Source organism: Tigriopus californicus, chromosome 1, assembly GCF_007210705.1.
Source record: "Tigriopus californicus strain San Diego chromosome 1, Tcal_SD_v2.1, whole genome shotgun sequence".
NCBI lineage: Eukaryota > Metazoa > Arthropoda > Copepoda > Harpacticoida > Harpacticidae > Tigriopus > Tigriopus californicus.
In genome coordinates, this window is record NC_081440.1 from 4,265,408 (window position 1) to 4,281,682 (window position 16,275).

Below are 16,275 nucleotides of genomic sequence, written 5' to 3' on the forward strand. Positions count from 1 at the left end.
TCCCCAAGATAAATTCTTCTGCAAATTGGACGCAGTGATGGGGTACTTTCAAGTACCTCTGGATGAAGAGTCCGCGAATTTAACAACCTTCCTTCTCCCTTCAGGAAGATATCGATACAACTTCGCCCCAATGGGCATGAGCCTCAGTGGGGACAATTGGAACATTGTGTCTGATGAAGTGATCAGAGGTTTGACATTTTGCCAAAAGCTGGTTGATGACATTCTCATCGGTGCTCCAACCATCCAACTGTTGAAAGTTCGCATTCAGACTGTCCTTACAAGATGCCGCGATAAGGGAATCACAATTTCCCTCAGAAAATTCGCAGCTGGCAGTGAAGTGCCGTTCGCGGGCTTCATCGTGAGTGACCAGGGGGTGAGCCCTGACCCTTCCAAAGTGCAAGCCATTCAAGACTTTCCTCGCCCCAACGAGTGTGGCTCTCCCCTTTCGAACTTCATGGAGCAATCTCAGCATCCTCCCGGTTGATGGTGCTGAACTGCTCCTCTGTGATGGAAAAATTATCCCGCCACCGTCAGCTAGGCCGGAAATTCTACGCCGACTTCACCTTGCTCATCAAGGCCTGGAGAAGACTAAATTGCATGCAAAGCTCTTTGCGTGGCCAGGCATGGCCAGCAACATCAAGAACATGATCAACGCGTGTATAAAATGTCAGACACTCCGTCCTTCCAAACCAGTGGAAGTACGGCGCTCCCATCCATCAACTAGTCCTATGACCCGTGTCGGTTTGGACCTTTTTTCACTTTTCTGGTCGACATTGGCTGGTCATGGTTGACGAAGCCTCCGGCTTTGTATGGACTAAACCTTTAACGCAACTGCATACTAAAGCTATTATTCAGATCCTTTCAGAGTGGTTCGATGTCTTTGGTGATCCTGTCTTCATCAGGTTGGACAATGGACCCCAGTTTTGGTCCGAATTCGCGGCCTGGTGTGCACACAAAGGGATCACCTTCGAGCCCTCCAGCCCTCATCATCCTAACTCCAACGGGTTGGCTGAAGCAGCTGTCAAAAACGTCAAGCTACTCCTTAATCGCACCGACAATATGACAACCTTTCGCGCGGCTTTACGCAAATTCCTTGCATGCCCCTGTGCGACGTCTGGTCTTGCACCTAGTGCTGTCTTCTTTGGCCGCCAGCTACGCACCGCGCTTCCCTCCTCTCGTGTGACGCCCCGGCCAACACCACTGTCGGAGAGTTTTTTTCATCCAGATATGCGTGTTCGCATCCAGAACCCAATCTCCAAGAAGTGGGATCAGACTGGAACTGTGATCTCTGTGTGTCCCTCTGGTGAATCCTTCAACGTTCTCCACGACGACGGACGAACTCTTAGACGCAATCAACGGTTCCTTAAGCCACTGCCGTCTTCTTAAACATCAGGTACCCCTCACGCGGCCGTCCCTGTCCCAGCAGTTCATGTGAAAGACCCCACTTCCGTCCCTCCACCTTTACGACGTTCTCTTCGGTTCTCTAGCCATGGGGTCTTCAGCATCCAAAGCAAAGACCACATCCGGGACGGACCAGACCATCGTTGCCAACCCCAACACCGAAATAACCCGCAGCTCCCGGTTCCATTTCCTGGAAATCCACCTGCCATCCCTGTCAGCCTCCCATGAGCACATACCACCCGTCAATGGGCGTATACACCTCACTGGGCGCATACCACACCACAGTGGGCGCGCCGCTGCCAGGTCTGGCCCAACTTCAGGCGCCCCAGAGCCTGCCATTCGGACTCCTCGACGAATTCCACCGGCGCCACCACGCCCCTTGCGAAGGGAGAGTGGCACCACCCGATGACAGCCTGCTGTCCTCTGCGGGTAGCACGCCTAATGGAAGCCGCATCGAAGAAGTCCCCACTTCTCTGCTTGACGGCACTATCACCGTCCGCTAAACCATTTACATATATTACATACTACATTTACAAATACTTTTTATTCTAAAGTGATTAGTTATTTATTCTATCAGCCTCAAATCCACGTGTCTTTCGGCTCCCCAGGGAGACGTTCCATTCAGCTTTCTGTAGTTCCATTCGGCTTTCCATAACTCATGAGATAATAATAAAGTCGACTGCTCTTGATCGAGTCAGTCTAATACAAGAACTCAACGAAATCCATCAACGTCGGAACTTATGGTACGATTCTCGCGCTCATCCAAAGCGACCACTCACCGAAGGGGAGAAGGTGATATTACAGAACCCAATAACAAAGTTGTGGAATGAAACCGGATTCATCACTAGTGTTTGCAAGAGTGGTAGATCCTACAATATTCAAGTTGATGGGAGCAAAACTACTCGTCACAGAAATCGCCGATATCTCCGGCCATTAAAGGCCAAGAACTCCTCTGTTCCCCAGCGCAGAGAATCCAATATACGCAACCCAGTTTTGGACAACATTCCTATCAGGCAATCCAACCGTAAAAGAAAGCCTCCGAAGCGGTTCTCTAGTGCCCTATGATTGAATTCTCCAAATGAGGGGATGAAGAGATGGATAATGTCTGGAATAAAGTGAAGAGACTAACGAAACCTCCGGGGGGAAGACAGTTGTTCTCGTGACCTGGAATTTTATGGAGGGACTTTCTTAGTGTTCTGTGAATAAAGTTTAGCTTTTACTTTGTGCATCACTTACACGCACTACAGTTACCAACCTAAGTGATCCAGGTGAAACTCAATAGTGCAACTTCAAAACATTTGCCAAAATGAGGACAAATCAATTGCTAAGCTCGCAGAATGATGCCGCCAGCATGCCCCCCTCTGTGGGTTTGAGGTCTGAGAGCTTGTTCTTGGAGTACATGTCAGAATCTGAGGGATGCTATCATTCAAAAAAACTGGTCTCTTGAGGAAGCCATAAGTAATGGTATGCTGTTCCAAGACTCTGCCCAAGCATCACATTTGGTCTCAAATGGAAGTAACTCGGCAGTGACGATGGCTTACCAATACCAAGAACCCGTCAACAGGATTGCTGGTCCATATTCCAAGCAATCTAGTCGCAACAAGACTCGTCAGCCCAGAGGATTCACATTGAGAGCATTGCAAGACCTGCTCCAACTGTCAACAACCAAGCCATTTGGCCATAGCCTGCCGAAGTACAGGCCAGGGCCGTGGGCAATTTTAGGGCACCGGACCAAGATTTAAGGCCCATGGGAAGTTAGCAAGTCGGAGGGTAAAGTTGGCGGCCTGGGAGCCTTTATGTGATGATGAAAAAGATGGAAATGGTGGAGAATCCTCTGGGGAAGACGCGCACTTTCTCAGAGCCTTCTAGGCAAAACCTAATGGCCAACACAACCCATCACCAATGGTTCAGGTATCCATCAATGGAGTTACTGTGACAGGTGTTGGAGATTCTGGGGCCAGATAAACGTTATACCAAGACGGCTAGCCCCAACCTCCTTCATGGATGCCCTAAAAGAAACCCGGATTAAGATCAAACAAACCATATGGAAGCACTTCTAACCCAATTCTTCCAATGGGTGTGGGAATGGCGGATGTTACTTGGTGAAGCTTTACCATCAGCGTCAAAATGGTATGTCATGCAGGATAGCCCAGACCAGACCATGCTGCACCTCATCTTGTGTGACACCTGCATTGCGCTTCTAATAATCACGATCAACCTACCCAGTTTCCAATCCGGTCGGGTCAAGGCCATCATTAACACTGTAATGCCACACAAGTCTGCAAGTGGCTTCCAACTGGAAAAGTTCTCGTCGGTTCGTCCAATGCCAAGAGAAAGCTATTTGCGTAAATGTTACAATTATTTTTACTCGAATTTTAGATAACCAATGTTTTATGGTTTTGTCCCATCAAGACCATTCTTCTCTAAAGAAAATGTGTTTTTGTCTCAAGGAGTCCTAATGAGTATCATGTGAAGATTTTGTTTCGTCATTTTTTATTAACGAACCTTGGCATTTAATCTTGGCCTAATTGTTCACACTGTATTGCAGTATAATACTTTGAAAAGTCAAGACTGGATGGGATAATGATTATTTAAGGTTTGAAACAATGTCGCAAAATTCATGATGGCAAACCAGTATTAGACATTTTGAAGTCGGTAAAGCTTCTCTATAAGAAGTCTATGCCTTAAGTCATGGAAATGAGGAGGCTTTAGAAATTTGATGCGCCATAGTCAAGCTAAGGAGATATTTTCCTTTCTTGACACTTTCACTTAATCAGCTCTTCAGTCCAATGGAATTTGATTGAGAAGATTAAAGCAATAAAGTACCTAGTACAGGATCAGATTAAAAAACAAAGGACACTCTCATAGTAGTTAAGAGCAAGCACGATTTTCAACTCGAAAAAAGGAATGAATTACTGTAATTTCGTTACTTGTAATTTCGTTACCAATGCCCTGAAAAGTTGATTGAACTTGCCCTGATATAAAATTTCTTGCGTAAGTTTGGCCACACCATTTTCCCCTCAAGTGTCTGTGTACAAACCAAAGTTGGGGCAAGTTCCTATTTGGGCAAGTTAAACGCCGGACTGCTTGCTTGCCCTGTCGGTGCTTGCTTAACATCAGTAGTCGTCACTCTCCATGCATGCGCTCGGCCACGGACTTCTAGAGATGTGGACTGCGAACGGAAGCCAAAATTTCGTATCTCATAAATCGTTCATCTTATTCCAAATACTCACTTCATACGACCACAAGATGTTGTTGAATTAGACTTGTCAGAGAAAAGTCACTCCAACCAAGCCACTTGAGACTTTGCTTTGAATACATTTTGGTAGTTGGGCAGCAGGGTGTCGGGCTGATGATTGACTTCTCTTGCGTTACGCAGTTTCAACCAAGGCAGACAAACGAGCCATCAATTCACTGGCTCCTTGAAAATTCGGAACTTGACTTCGAGAATCACGTAACTAAATATGTTCAAAGCCGATCCCCATGGCACACACCAGGCAGCTGCGACGGAGCCAAAAAAATCTCAGAAATCCCTTGAGTGTCGTTTCTCTGACTAGCCCTCTAGGTTAAATGTTTGAACTTGGCCAAATTTGAGCCCAAACCTATGCTTAGGGAACTCAGTCATGTATTAAACAATGCATAAAACTAAATGATATCATAACGACCTACCATTAATTGAAGAAATCTGCTTGTCTTATTTTATTACTTTAATTCGAAAAGTGGTTCAGAGTTGCTGTGACAAAGAGCAGGCCGATTTGCGGGGAAGCTCCTTCACAGACCATATTTCTAGAAGTCCGTGGCTTAGCTTAGGACCATTCTTCTACAAGTAATGTCTATAGGGGATGTCAAGTAAAGGAAATTCAAGGAAAAATGTGGTCCGGCACCCTGATTTTGGGCATTTAGGGGAGAGAGAACTAAGACAAACATCACAGTCAACTCGCACCATTTGCCCATTGAATTTTCAATAATCAAGTGAATTTGAGCGAGTTTTGTTACAAAACCCTACTAAATGAGCATATTTGGTGTTAATCAGTGTACGCACTATCAAATTGGCTCAATACCACAATGGTAATTGCATAAACAAGCAGGTAAAATGGAAAATTTGTCAAAATCCCATGCATGCACAGTGCGGTTTGGCTGGGCATGTTGTCTTTGATTTTACTGCATGGAATAATGACAGTTGTCCATGAACGCGTTTACTTGACTAGCCCAATTGTTAATGGCAGCTTCTCCTAAAAGGCTTTTCTCATGATTTCACACATTTGGGAATATTCAATTCAATAATCATCAACTTGAATAGATCTTTTCCATTTTCAATGAGGCTTGGTGTAGTTGAGTCATTCAACATTCGTTTTACAACTAAGTGCTCGTTTAAGAAAATGTTCAAAAAAATCATTTGCGGCTCAGGCTATGACATATTCTAACGTGAATTAAAAAACAGGAATAAGTTTCCTTCAAACTCTGATCAGCAACCATCTTCGTATGCAAAAAGCGACCACCGAGCCTCGTGAGACAGGTATGTATTCTATGTGATGGCGTAAACTTAATTTGTGCTTACGTTTCCAGGCCATTATGAGCTTCAATTTTGACACTCAAAAATCTTGAAAACACTGTTCATTTATTGCGTTAGATGAAAATTGATTCAATTAGAGGGAAGGAGTCAGCTCTCTCCAGTACATAGAAAGCACGGTTTATCCACAAAATAGTATTCACAGTTCATTATCTTCATAAACAATTTTCCTATTGGAACCATAGTAGTTTCTAGACTGAGACATATCCATTGTTGCGGAGCTTGTGATGGATTGGTACGAAGATGAGCGGGAAGGAGCGGTTTGAACCCTGAGGCTATCATTCAAGTAAGCGCGATCGTTGGGATCGGTCACCACAATACTTCGATTTAAAGTGCTGAAGGCCGAAGTATTTTCATACACCGCCTCGGGTGCTTCTCCAGGTTGTCCAACAAACTCCTTGTCATCGACTATCTCGTAACCTAGTTAGAAGAACGGCAATCGTCAGAAATTATCCTTTATATGTCTTGGGACACGAGCAGTGTTTTCATTCCGAGCGATACCCGGACTTGAGTACGGTTAACATACTTAAAGCAACTAGATAGGAACCTTCCCTTAACTTGAGATGAATGGATGGATGGAAGGTGTCAAATCATGACGACACGAAACCCAACCCGGCGGCCACGATACGGGTTTGAGCAAAGCTTTTGTCAAGTTTGGGAAGCCAGTTTTGGCAATAGGAAGACATCAATAAATATTTCTACCATTGGCTTGAGTTACAATTAAAGGACTTAATCTATCACAATGAAAGGGCGAACTCAATTTTTAAGACAAAACGAATGTACTTTACCTAGATCATCCAACTTATCGTCGATCATTTGAGAATCACGTGAGAGAGTTCTACCATGAGAATCGTAACTAAATGTGTAAGTGTCGTTGTAGGCGTTGAAGAATTCGTCCACCACCATTTTCACATCTTCATCTTCTCGGTCTTCTAACTCTCTTAAGAGTTCCAAAATCTCCAATCCTTCAATTTGTGTTTTAAGAGACGGCCTGTGCACTAGAAGTGCAAGGGTGCCTATGCAATCTATCAAAATGTCATGAAGGTCCACTCCGTCCAATTCTGAATCTTTGGGATTCTTAATATGATAGTCATCGTCGTCTTCACGCTTGTTTTCTTTCAACTGAAATTGTATGGTATGAATGAAATATCCCACATTATACCTGTAACTTGAAATTGGATATCTCATTTCAGATTATAGAGAGTTGGGCTTATAATGATTAGGAGAGTGTACGTGGCTCAAAAACCAGACTCTAATATTCATTTCATTGATAACTAGCGGCATAACTTATGCTCAGCTGATGACCCATCGCCATTTTTGGGAGGTCATTAGACTACTTTAAATGCAAAGACGGTAATAACAAACCAAAATATGATACTAGACAAAAACTTTCTTCTGATTTCGAAAAAACATTAGTAATAATAGGAAACTCAATAATAACACAAAGATGCAAAAACAACTTTTTTAGGCTTTAGATATTTTTCATTTCATGTGTGTTAATGAACGAAATTGTGGCAAGTTAAAAAATGCAAGATTAGATGAACAGATCCTTTCAAGAAGGAATTGAGCGCGACAAGTTCAAGTGACTTCCAAACAATCCAAATTAGTCAGTAAAACATTAAATTCGGAAGCGGAACAACCCCTGTTTTTTGCGTTTGAGGTTTTGCTTGCAAGCGTCCTGAACTTCTTACTTGGTATGTACCTGTGCTTGGGCATATACAAGAATACGCTTCAATAAAAATGTTATCAGCGTCCTTTGTATCGATTAATATTGCAATTGTTTATTATCATAGCTTAACTTACCAGAGCCAAGGCATTGACGGTGTGACTTAAAAGGTTGCACAATCGCACAACAACCATGAAATCTTCCATATCTTTATGATTTTGCGTCATGTTGGCCAAATTTCGGATCAAACCAATCGTTGGGCTCAAAACCACCCAATCGGTCGATGTGAGAAGAATGTGCATAATCAGGTTGAGTCCCCCCAGTTTCCGAATCTCGGCCCGAATATCCCTTCCGAGGCGATGTCGAGCACTCATATGACGCAGGGTTAAAATCAAAGCCATCTGGGTGGTACCGAGTCTGGACAGAATGTTAAAAGATTTGCCGATGTACCTATGTCATCCTGAGTATATCTAATTGAATCTACCTGTTAGGGTGGTCAAGAGCCCTCAGAATGACTTCCACACCGTTGCATTCAAATACGGCCACTTTCTTTGATGGCCTCTCGCTGGTGAGATTACCCAAGATTCCGGCACTTATCTGGACCACAGTCTCGTTGGAGCTTTCGAGTTGTTTCAGGATAATGTCCAGAATTTCATGATCAATATACTGCAAAGAAACAGCGTAGTGTCAAAATGTTATGAATAGATGGTGGTTTGAAATATACATTAAATCTATTATTCCAAAGATACCAACTCATATAAATCTATCGGCATTACACCCAATTTGTTTTTCAAAAACTAGTGGTCAGACATGCCGGATGGACTTCATGGGTTAGGCAAACGCGCCACTGTTTCTTTTTTATCACAAAACCTTTCATTGGTATGCTGTCTCCTTTTCCATTTTGGCCATATTTGATTAAAGCCCCATCCGGAGATACATCATATCTACTGACGGAATCATTCTCCTTGCGACGACAGTTTGCAAACCGGTACTGTTGGGTCCAGACTGACCCAAAATAATGAATGGGGATCATTTGCCAGGCTCTGTAGCGCTAATTTGCGAGCTGTCTGAGCAAGCAGATTGATCACTAGACTTAGACAAAATATGGCCTGACGGAATCATTCTCCTTGCGACGACAGTTTGCAAACCGGTACTGTTGGGTCCAGACTGACCCAAAATAATGAATGGGGATCATTTGCCAGGCTCTGTAGCGCTAATTTGCGAGCTGTCTGAGCAAGCAGATTGATCACTAGACTTAGACAAAATATTTTGCTTTCACATCGAGTAGAAATTGCAAAGGTGTGATGGTTCGACTGTGCGAAAGAGCTGAACCGAGGCATCAGGAAGAAAACCAATTAGTTCAAACCTCTCTAATTTCTGCTCGACATACCAACATCATATTTTGTTGGACGTGGACATAATACTCCCATTAATTACGCTTATGTTAATCCTCTCTTCTCTTCTACTAGCTACTAAATAGTTAAACATAAGAACAACTTACGAAGTTAGCTTTGGCATCAGAAATGTTCCTTAATGTGGTTAAGAAATTTTTGAAGGTGCTCTCTTCTCTCATTTGAGGTAGCCTTTTGGCGATCAAGTAAAATCCTCCCTGATCGGCCATGTCTTCTTTGTTGTATACACATGTGGACAAGACTGAAATGAATGAATCATTTGTTAAATCCCGGATCAACCCTGTTTTCAAGAGCTAACTACATCAAACAACAGTAACTCATCGGAGGATCAAATAACATATCAATAATATGCAGATAAAAAGAAGCATACATCCCTCCTTCTTCTTAACTACTGTCGTCATCAAAATGTTTGCAAAAAAGTTGAAGGGATCATTCATGAGCAAAAATGTGAGAAAGGGTGATTTGCATAAAATGCAAAATGTTTTTTTTTTTTTTTAACTTTCGAGAAATATTCCGCTGATGGGTAATGGTTTTGCTAAAATCACATAAAAATCGCGCCTAATTCATGATTTAAAGACAATCATAGAAAATAAATATTTTTCCTACACAAGAAACGACTGGATTGGCATAAGCCCTTTTTTTCGCCCTAAAACAATTTTCACCGTTCCTCGATCATTCTAATTTAAACAATGTTTGGTGATTATGGGACAAGTTGAATACAAATATAAGCAACAGATCTTTGTTTAAAATCATATGTCCCTGGTTTTATTAATATTGGTAGGCAGAATATGGTAAAAAAAATTATCGGATGTTGGTTAAAGTTTCCAGACAGATGTGGTCTTCAAAACCATCATCACTAATTTCTTAATTCTTATAATCGACATATGCCATCAACGATATGGATGGGATCGGTAACTAGATTTTGCAAGACGTACTTTCTAAAACGGAAGATTCAAATAAATCAATACAGTTAGTTGCACATGGTTTGGAAAGCAATATGACAAAAAAAGATGTGAAAAAAATGCTCAAACAGTCACATGGTGTGTGTGGCGATCCTGTTCATGCTCGCACAGATCACTTCCTCGTACTCACGTCCATACTTTTCTTGTGATATATATACAGGAATTAATGATAATTAATAGTCAACTACCATCACTCGACTCAAGAAGGTGTCGGACCTTCATGAAATGTGGTTAACATTTCTTCATAATTTATCAACTTTTGCCCGTTGCTCATTAACTACAAAGATGCAATTTGGAAGGATAAAAGTCCTCTTTTCCAGAAACTTAATCATGAATTTTAAACAAGTTAGCCAACTCAATTCATTTTAAATCCAATTAGAGTATATGTGCAAAAACATTCTCCGTCCCGATTTTAAGCAAACGACTTTGCCTAAACTTAAGAAATAAAGATGACTCAAGTTTCATTGTCAAAACGTGTTCAACCAACCTTTTAACAATCTGCTCATTGTGAACAGAAGCTTTTTATCCGATGGATTTCTCTTCAAAATTGCCAAAATGTGTTTGGGTCCCTTGCAATTCCTTACGGCCAATTTGGATTCCGAGGCTTTGAAGCAAAGCATTTGGAGACAATCCATGAGCATGGCCAAGAACTTGATGTCTTTTAATTGCAGAAGGGGCACCATTCGCTGGATTCCCCCAGCGGAAATGATGGCCGCCTTAGCGCCCTCTAGGTATTGGAGCAAATTATGGAGGGACTGAGTGGCATAAAAGGTCACTGTCAACGGCTGTGCTCCCAAGAGCTTAACTAAATACGGAATACCCCCGCTCTCAAAGATGACATATCGGCCCTTCTCATATTTGGTCAAGTTAAGCATCGCCCCCGCTCCTGCTTTCTTGATTTGTTCCTCCATTTTTGAACCTCCCGCCTTATCCAGCACCATTTCCAGGGTAGCTAGCAAGTGAGGATGGCCAATTACCACTTGCGCCGGAGCTTCACTATATGACAAATCTAAAACCAGCTCAGCAGCATTGCGGACAACCTCAAGATCCTCGTTTTTCAACAGGTTCGTGACCTCTGAAGCAATTTTAGTCGCCAATTCCACGTCGTGGACGTATTCAAGAAGTTCCTCAATGGCAAACTTTAGGTCTTGAGCAGGTTGAGATAATTGTTCTAGGGCACTAGGAACCTCAGGATGGATTCGCAGATGGAGGATGTTGTTAATTTCGGATTGATTCAAGGTCTCTGGGAACAAGGCCCGCCGAATTCGGTCACTACGAGTTTGATCGACCTTGGTATTGATTGCTGGAACAAGATGAAGATAATTTAAATTGGAAGCCGATGTAACATCCTTACTTTTTAGGCCTACCGTGCCAGACATCGTCCTCTGAAAATTTCATGGTAAAATTCGGATCCATAAAGTCAACTTCGTCAAATTGCTCCATTTTTATGCTGCCCTTTTTCACTTTGGTGTATCTTCAAGTCTTCGTTTAATTGTGTTCTGGTGCTTGAACTGTCTTCTTATCAGTGTTCTCAAACAAGAAAATTCTTATCAGGCAAAGCAATTCGCACCTCTCGATGAAGCCAAAGCTCTCTACCAAGTTTTATCATGAATGACTCATCTCAAAGTATCGTTCCATGGAGATGAGGTACTAAAAAAAGGACGTACCGAAGTTCTTCTTTAACAACTTGTATCAATTCAAATTGGTCTAGAGGTGGTCTTTATCTTTAACTTATAAAGTAGTTAACATTCATTCTTCGTTTGTTAGCATGTTGAAATGCAAGTTGATGTAAATTCAGAAAGGCGTGGGCGAAAGGAGTCACATTTTTTTGTTTGGCTTTCACGGGCTCTTCTAACTGCTACAACGAATGTAATCCACAGTACTATTAAAATGAAAGGATATATTGCGTCTATTGTACTTTTGATGAATCGAAGATATTTAAAAAAGAAGTGCCCTTCCATCGGATAAGCCAAATAGCCCAAAATTGAATATGCTTCAACACTAGCATTATACATGAAATCAAGATGAAGCTAACACAAGGCCATACAGGCATAAAATGAAGAATTTAGACCCACAATTTTGGGTTTACTATCAGGCATGATTCAAAACTTGGTGAAGAATTGTTTGCGCTTCCTTTGGCCTAACACAAAAGGAGATTACCAAAGGATTCAGGATTCGTGTGACTCAGCGATTCCCAAATATCCAAACTTTGACGTTAATCTCCATTCAATCATCGTGGTTCGTTGAATTTGGATATGATTTGCAAAAGATTTCCAACCAGTTTGATGTGCAAGCAAAAAAAAGGGGCAGTCATGAATTATGATTTTTGATGAAAACTTCTCCATCTAAGCTTTGCCTCATTTTCTTGTTATTTACTTGCCTATTCTTGTTATGATTGGTTTTACTGTTAATTCTTCTTGTAGAAACTTTCCTGTTCTCCTTCAAAAAACTAGAGAGATATTTCAATGAACAGCTCTTAAAAAGAGACTATGTCACTTGATTCAACGGCAGAACCTCTCAAGGGTTCACTTCTTACCTGGACCTTCAATAACTAACAACTAAATTTTATTGAGTTCACTACTGTGCTTTTGAAAAGGCGTTTGCTAGTCTGTAAAATACAAAATTGGGTAGATTCCCTTCTAGGGCAAAAAGCTCCTGCTTAATAAAGATTGCTTTAGGTTTTAAGTTCATTTGGTGGCATATTGATGTCAAGTTTGGTGCCTCGCAGGATTCCATATTAGGGCCCAAACTTTTCATCATCGGTATTGCTCTACTCCACTTCTAAACTCGGCATTAGAATATTGAAGTGTCTCGAACAAAAATTTCAGTTTTTAGCTTGAAGGACCTCATATTTGGTCTCTTTATCAAAACTTCCGATAAGAAGGATTATTCCCACTTATTGAACAAAACTCTGATGGAAGGAAAAACTTGTTTTTCCAACGAGCATTGTGGAAGAGCCCCATATACCTATCTATCTAATACTTGGTATTGGATATTGAACTGATAATAATGTGCTTTATTGTAAAGTCTCATTGTAATAGAACAATATACTACTCAGCTGTCGTTGACATAAATCTCACATTTAAAGGCTGGCTGGCTTTATTTGTAAAGTCAGCTCAATTTCAAGGCGTGATGGATCTAATATATTTTTGAACAGTGCTGCTAGTTAACATATATAACAAATCCTCATTCCAAGATAACGCAGTCACGCGTTGCTTGATAAACAGACAATTGTCCTTCTTCGTAGACTCGTCATGCCCACTCGAAGTGCCTCGTGGTTACTGGGCCTGGTTCCTGTGATTTTTTTCGCCGTCCAAGTTTCTGGAGAGTGCTGGATCCCCGGTCGGTGCCAGGGCGTTCTGACAAATATTATCCACTCAGAAAGCAAAGAAAACTGTTTGGAAACTTGTCAAACTGATTCTGAGTGCAATTGGTTCACTTTTGACACGTCAGATGGAACTTGTTATCATTTCAACTCATGTCCAACCGTTGACGACTCATGTTTCACTTGCGTATCTGGTGAATCCTCTTGTGAAAATGAAGGTAAGCTCTGGTTTTCACATTTGCCGGTAACTAAAATATTCGTTTTATTTATTCTATTTTCAGGCAATACCAAGTTTCTAGTCGTTTCTGGAGATGATTACAACAACGACACGGAAATTCTAGAACTCTCCTCTTGGCCCAGTGGAACGTGTTCCAAACCAGATGATTTAATTGCAAACAGATATGGTGGTTTTCTCATGACAGATTCCACTCAATCCCCTTTGTTTTGTGGGGGGCGCTTTGATCAGGACTATTTTCAGGATTGCCAACAATTCTCTTACGGTACAAACCAATGGTCAACAACCACTACTTCTATGGCCGAAAAGCGTTGGTTGGCAAAGTCATTGGAACTTTCTTCTGATCAGTGGTGGATTACGGGTGGATTCAACGGGGAATCCAAGTTAAACTCTACAGAAGTCTTTAAAAACGGTCAATTTAGTCCTGGCCCCCAACTCCCAGAGGCTGCCTACGACCACTGCATTGTGGCAACTCAAAACGGAAATGCTATTCTAACTGGAGGGGATACGGAAAACGCGTTTGCCTCCAACAGAACGTGGAAGCATGATTGGACTACGGGGGAATGGAGCCCGTTGCCGGATCTGGCAATCGCTAGGACTGCCCATGCTTGTGGTCTGACACCCGAGGGACGAGTGTTTGTGGCTGGAGGAGATTGGATGGGTGGGGGAGATCTGCTTTCCACGGAAATTTTGACGCCAGATATGTCTGCTTGGGAACCAGGACCAGATCTACCATTTGGCGTTATGAGAGGTGCATCGGTACAGTTTCAAAATCAAGCATTGATTGTGGGCGGTTATTGGGACGGCGAGGCCGGGAATGGCGTGATGGCTTTTGATGGAATTATGTGGGTTGTGAAGAACCAAACATTGGCAATTAATCGACAGTGGCACTCTGCAATAGTAATTCCTAATGAATTGGTACAGAATTGTGGTTAGGAGATCGCCATAACGTAACAGTTGTTTATTATAAAACTTGAGTTTGTCCTTATCAACGGTTTTTATGGCCCATTTTTTATCAGTTCATTTGGGTAATGTCACCCTGGTGCGTAAGATCTCTTTCCCATTCAATGTCAGGGTTACCACAAGAGATGGTATATCATATATGCACTGGGCCTGCATCAAGTGCGGACACTTAAATCTGGCACTCTCGCTCTAAAACTGGCTGAAATCGTAATTGCCCAAGACTAGAAGAGTACAAACTTCCAGGTACATTCTATGTGAATGGGTAGAACGCTAGAGTACCGTCGTCAGCGATGGCAAAATTTGACTTTGAAGTAATTTCTGCCATTTTTTGAAACCATTTTCTGCCAGGTGGTCAAAAATGGCTTTTTATAATTACCGTTCCAAGTTGTATCCTCGTTGGCAAAAATCCGCTTTGAAAGAGCTTCTGCCACTTTCTGCCACCATTTTCTGCCATCTGGTCAAAATTGGCTTTTAATGATTTCTCATCCCTGACCGTCGTCGGTGTTCCAAATAAACCGTAGCTAGATTCAGGGTAAGCATGGCATTGGAAAACACTTTAAAGAGCTTGAAATGTGCTCTTTCATGCAAAAAAATGAACAAAGGAGATGAGGCTATTTTCCTAAACAAGGAGGTGCAAGATAAAATATTGGCAAAGTGTGAAAGAGGTCAAAGAGGCTTTGCATCAATAAATCCATAAACGTGGATCAATTCAGTCCCTAGGAGATTATCAAGTAGCTTGGTACAAGGAAAATACTATGCAGAAAGTGGCCAGGCGCATGAATTGTTCTTGAAAAAGTGGCTTAAAATACCATCAAATATTCCAGAGTACTTCAAAACAAACGACATTTCCAAATAGACGTCATTAATCACAGAAGCTTTCGTCATGTACGGTTCAAATGGCTGCTTTCTTGAAAAATAGCTTGTTGAAAATGCTGAATCTGGCACTATTTTGGACAAAATTTGTGTCAAATTTCATTTAGTGTTGTCGAGGAATGGGTACGCTGCATATTTAGTTTTGGGTACGCTAACATATTTCCCTTTTGTTTTATCAGATTGGTGTAGTGGGTAAATCCGATCTCCAAAAGAAATGCAGTCAGGACGTCATACTGGAAAAGCTTCATGTTCTTAATGAGCAGAAGAACATCCAGAAACATCCCAATAATTTCGACAAAACGAATAGAGGCAAATGTGTCATAATCAAGGTACTCAAGATTGTGCATAAAAGGAAGCTTAAGATGCAAATAAAGATGCAAAAAACGAGCTCAGGATGCAAATATGGTTGCAATTAAACTTCAAAGATTCTCCATATTGTTATGGTATATCAAGCTGTTTTAAGCAATATAGGAACCTCGACGCATATCTTTTTATTACAGTAAGCTCTGGTTCCACTGGATTAGCATCTGAACATTCAAGTGGCCTTCCGTGAAGTGGTGTTTCTTGCTTGAGAGAACGTCCTTGAAGCGGTTGAAGACTCTCTCACACTCCGCACATGTCATTTGATCGCCATTAAATTTGGCAATGACATTTGGATTCTTCTGGTGATCCTGCAGGGTTTCTCCACTAAGCATGGACCCAATCTGGGACAACTTGTCAAAGCCAGGATTCTTCTGCAAGATATCATCCACCTTCCTCGCAAACTTGGGGATGGTCAAGTTGTTCTTGACAGTCTGGATGATTACTGAGGGCCTCCTTGAGAGGCAATCTTCACTCCAACTGGGTGGTGCTTTGTTAGAATACCTTG

The 16,275-nt window shown here is 41.9% G+C and overlaps 2 protein-coding genes across 2 annotated transcripts; one reads left to right on the top strand and one right to left on the bottom strand.

Annotated features, from left to right (window-relative positions):
* Window positions 1–6,000: 6,000 nt before the first annotated feature.
* LOC131883223 (armadillo segment polarity protein-like) lies at window positions 6,001–11,625 on the bottom strand. The gene is made up of 7 exons (XM_059230643.1): window positions 11,379–11,625; window positions 10,499–11,314; window positions 9,139–9,290; window positions 8,122–8,303; window positions 7,775–8,054; window positions 6,760–7,093; window positions 6,001–6,391 (listed from the first exon to the last, which is right to left on the bottom strand). Exons 1-7 carry the CDS (start codon window positions 11,452–11,454, stop codon window positions 6,111–6,113), a joined length of 2,121 nt encoding a protein of 706 aa, XP_059086626.1. The 5' UTR covers window positions 11,455–11,625; the 3' UTR covers window positions 6,001–6,110.
* Window positions 11,626–13,180: 1,555 nt separating this feature from the next.
* Window positions 13,181–14,559, top strand: LOC131878638 (kelch repeat-containing protein kel-10-like). The gene is made up of 2 exons (XM_059224709.1): window positions 13,181–13,554; window positions 13,618–14,559. Exons 1-2 carry the CDS (start codon window positions 13,266–13,268, stop codon window positions 14,505–14,507), a joined length of 1,179 nt encoding a protein of 392 aa, XP_059080692.1. The 5' UTR covers window positions 13,181–13,265; the 3' UTR covers window positions 14,508–14,559.
* The last annotated feature ends 1,716 nt before the right edge of the window (window positions 14,560–16,275 follow it).

What these genes read in the sequence shown, in the direction of transcription:
- LOC131883223 (XM_059230643.1), bottom strand. Translation starts at nt 11,454, where the DNA reads ATGGAGCAATTTGACGAAGTTGACTTTATGGATCCGAATTTTACCATG. An exon ending in GCTCTTGACCACCCTAACAG is followed by an intron (nt 8,055 to 8,121) that starts GTAGATTCAATT and finishes CATTCTGTCCAG; the next exon opens with ACTCGGTACCACCCAGATGG. An exon ending in CCGTCAATGCCTTGGCTCTG is followed by an intron (nt 7,094 to 7,774) that starts GTAAGTTAAGCT and finishes ATACAATTTCAG; the next exon opens with TTGAAAGAAAACAAGCGTGA.
- LOC131878638 (XM_059224709.1), top strand. Translation starts at nt 13,266, where the DNA reads ATGCCCACTCGAAGTGCCTCGTGGTTACTGGGCCTGGTTCCTGTGATT. An exon ending in ATCCTCTTGTGAAAATGAAG is followed by an intron (nt 13,555 to 13,617) that starts GTAAGCTCTGGT and finishes TTCTATTTTCAG; the next exon opens with GCAATACCAAGTTTCTAGTC.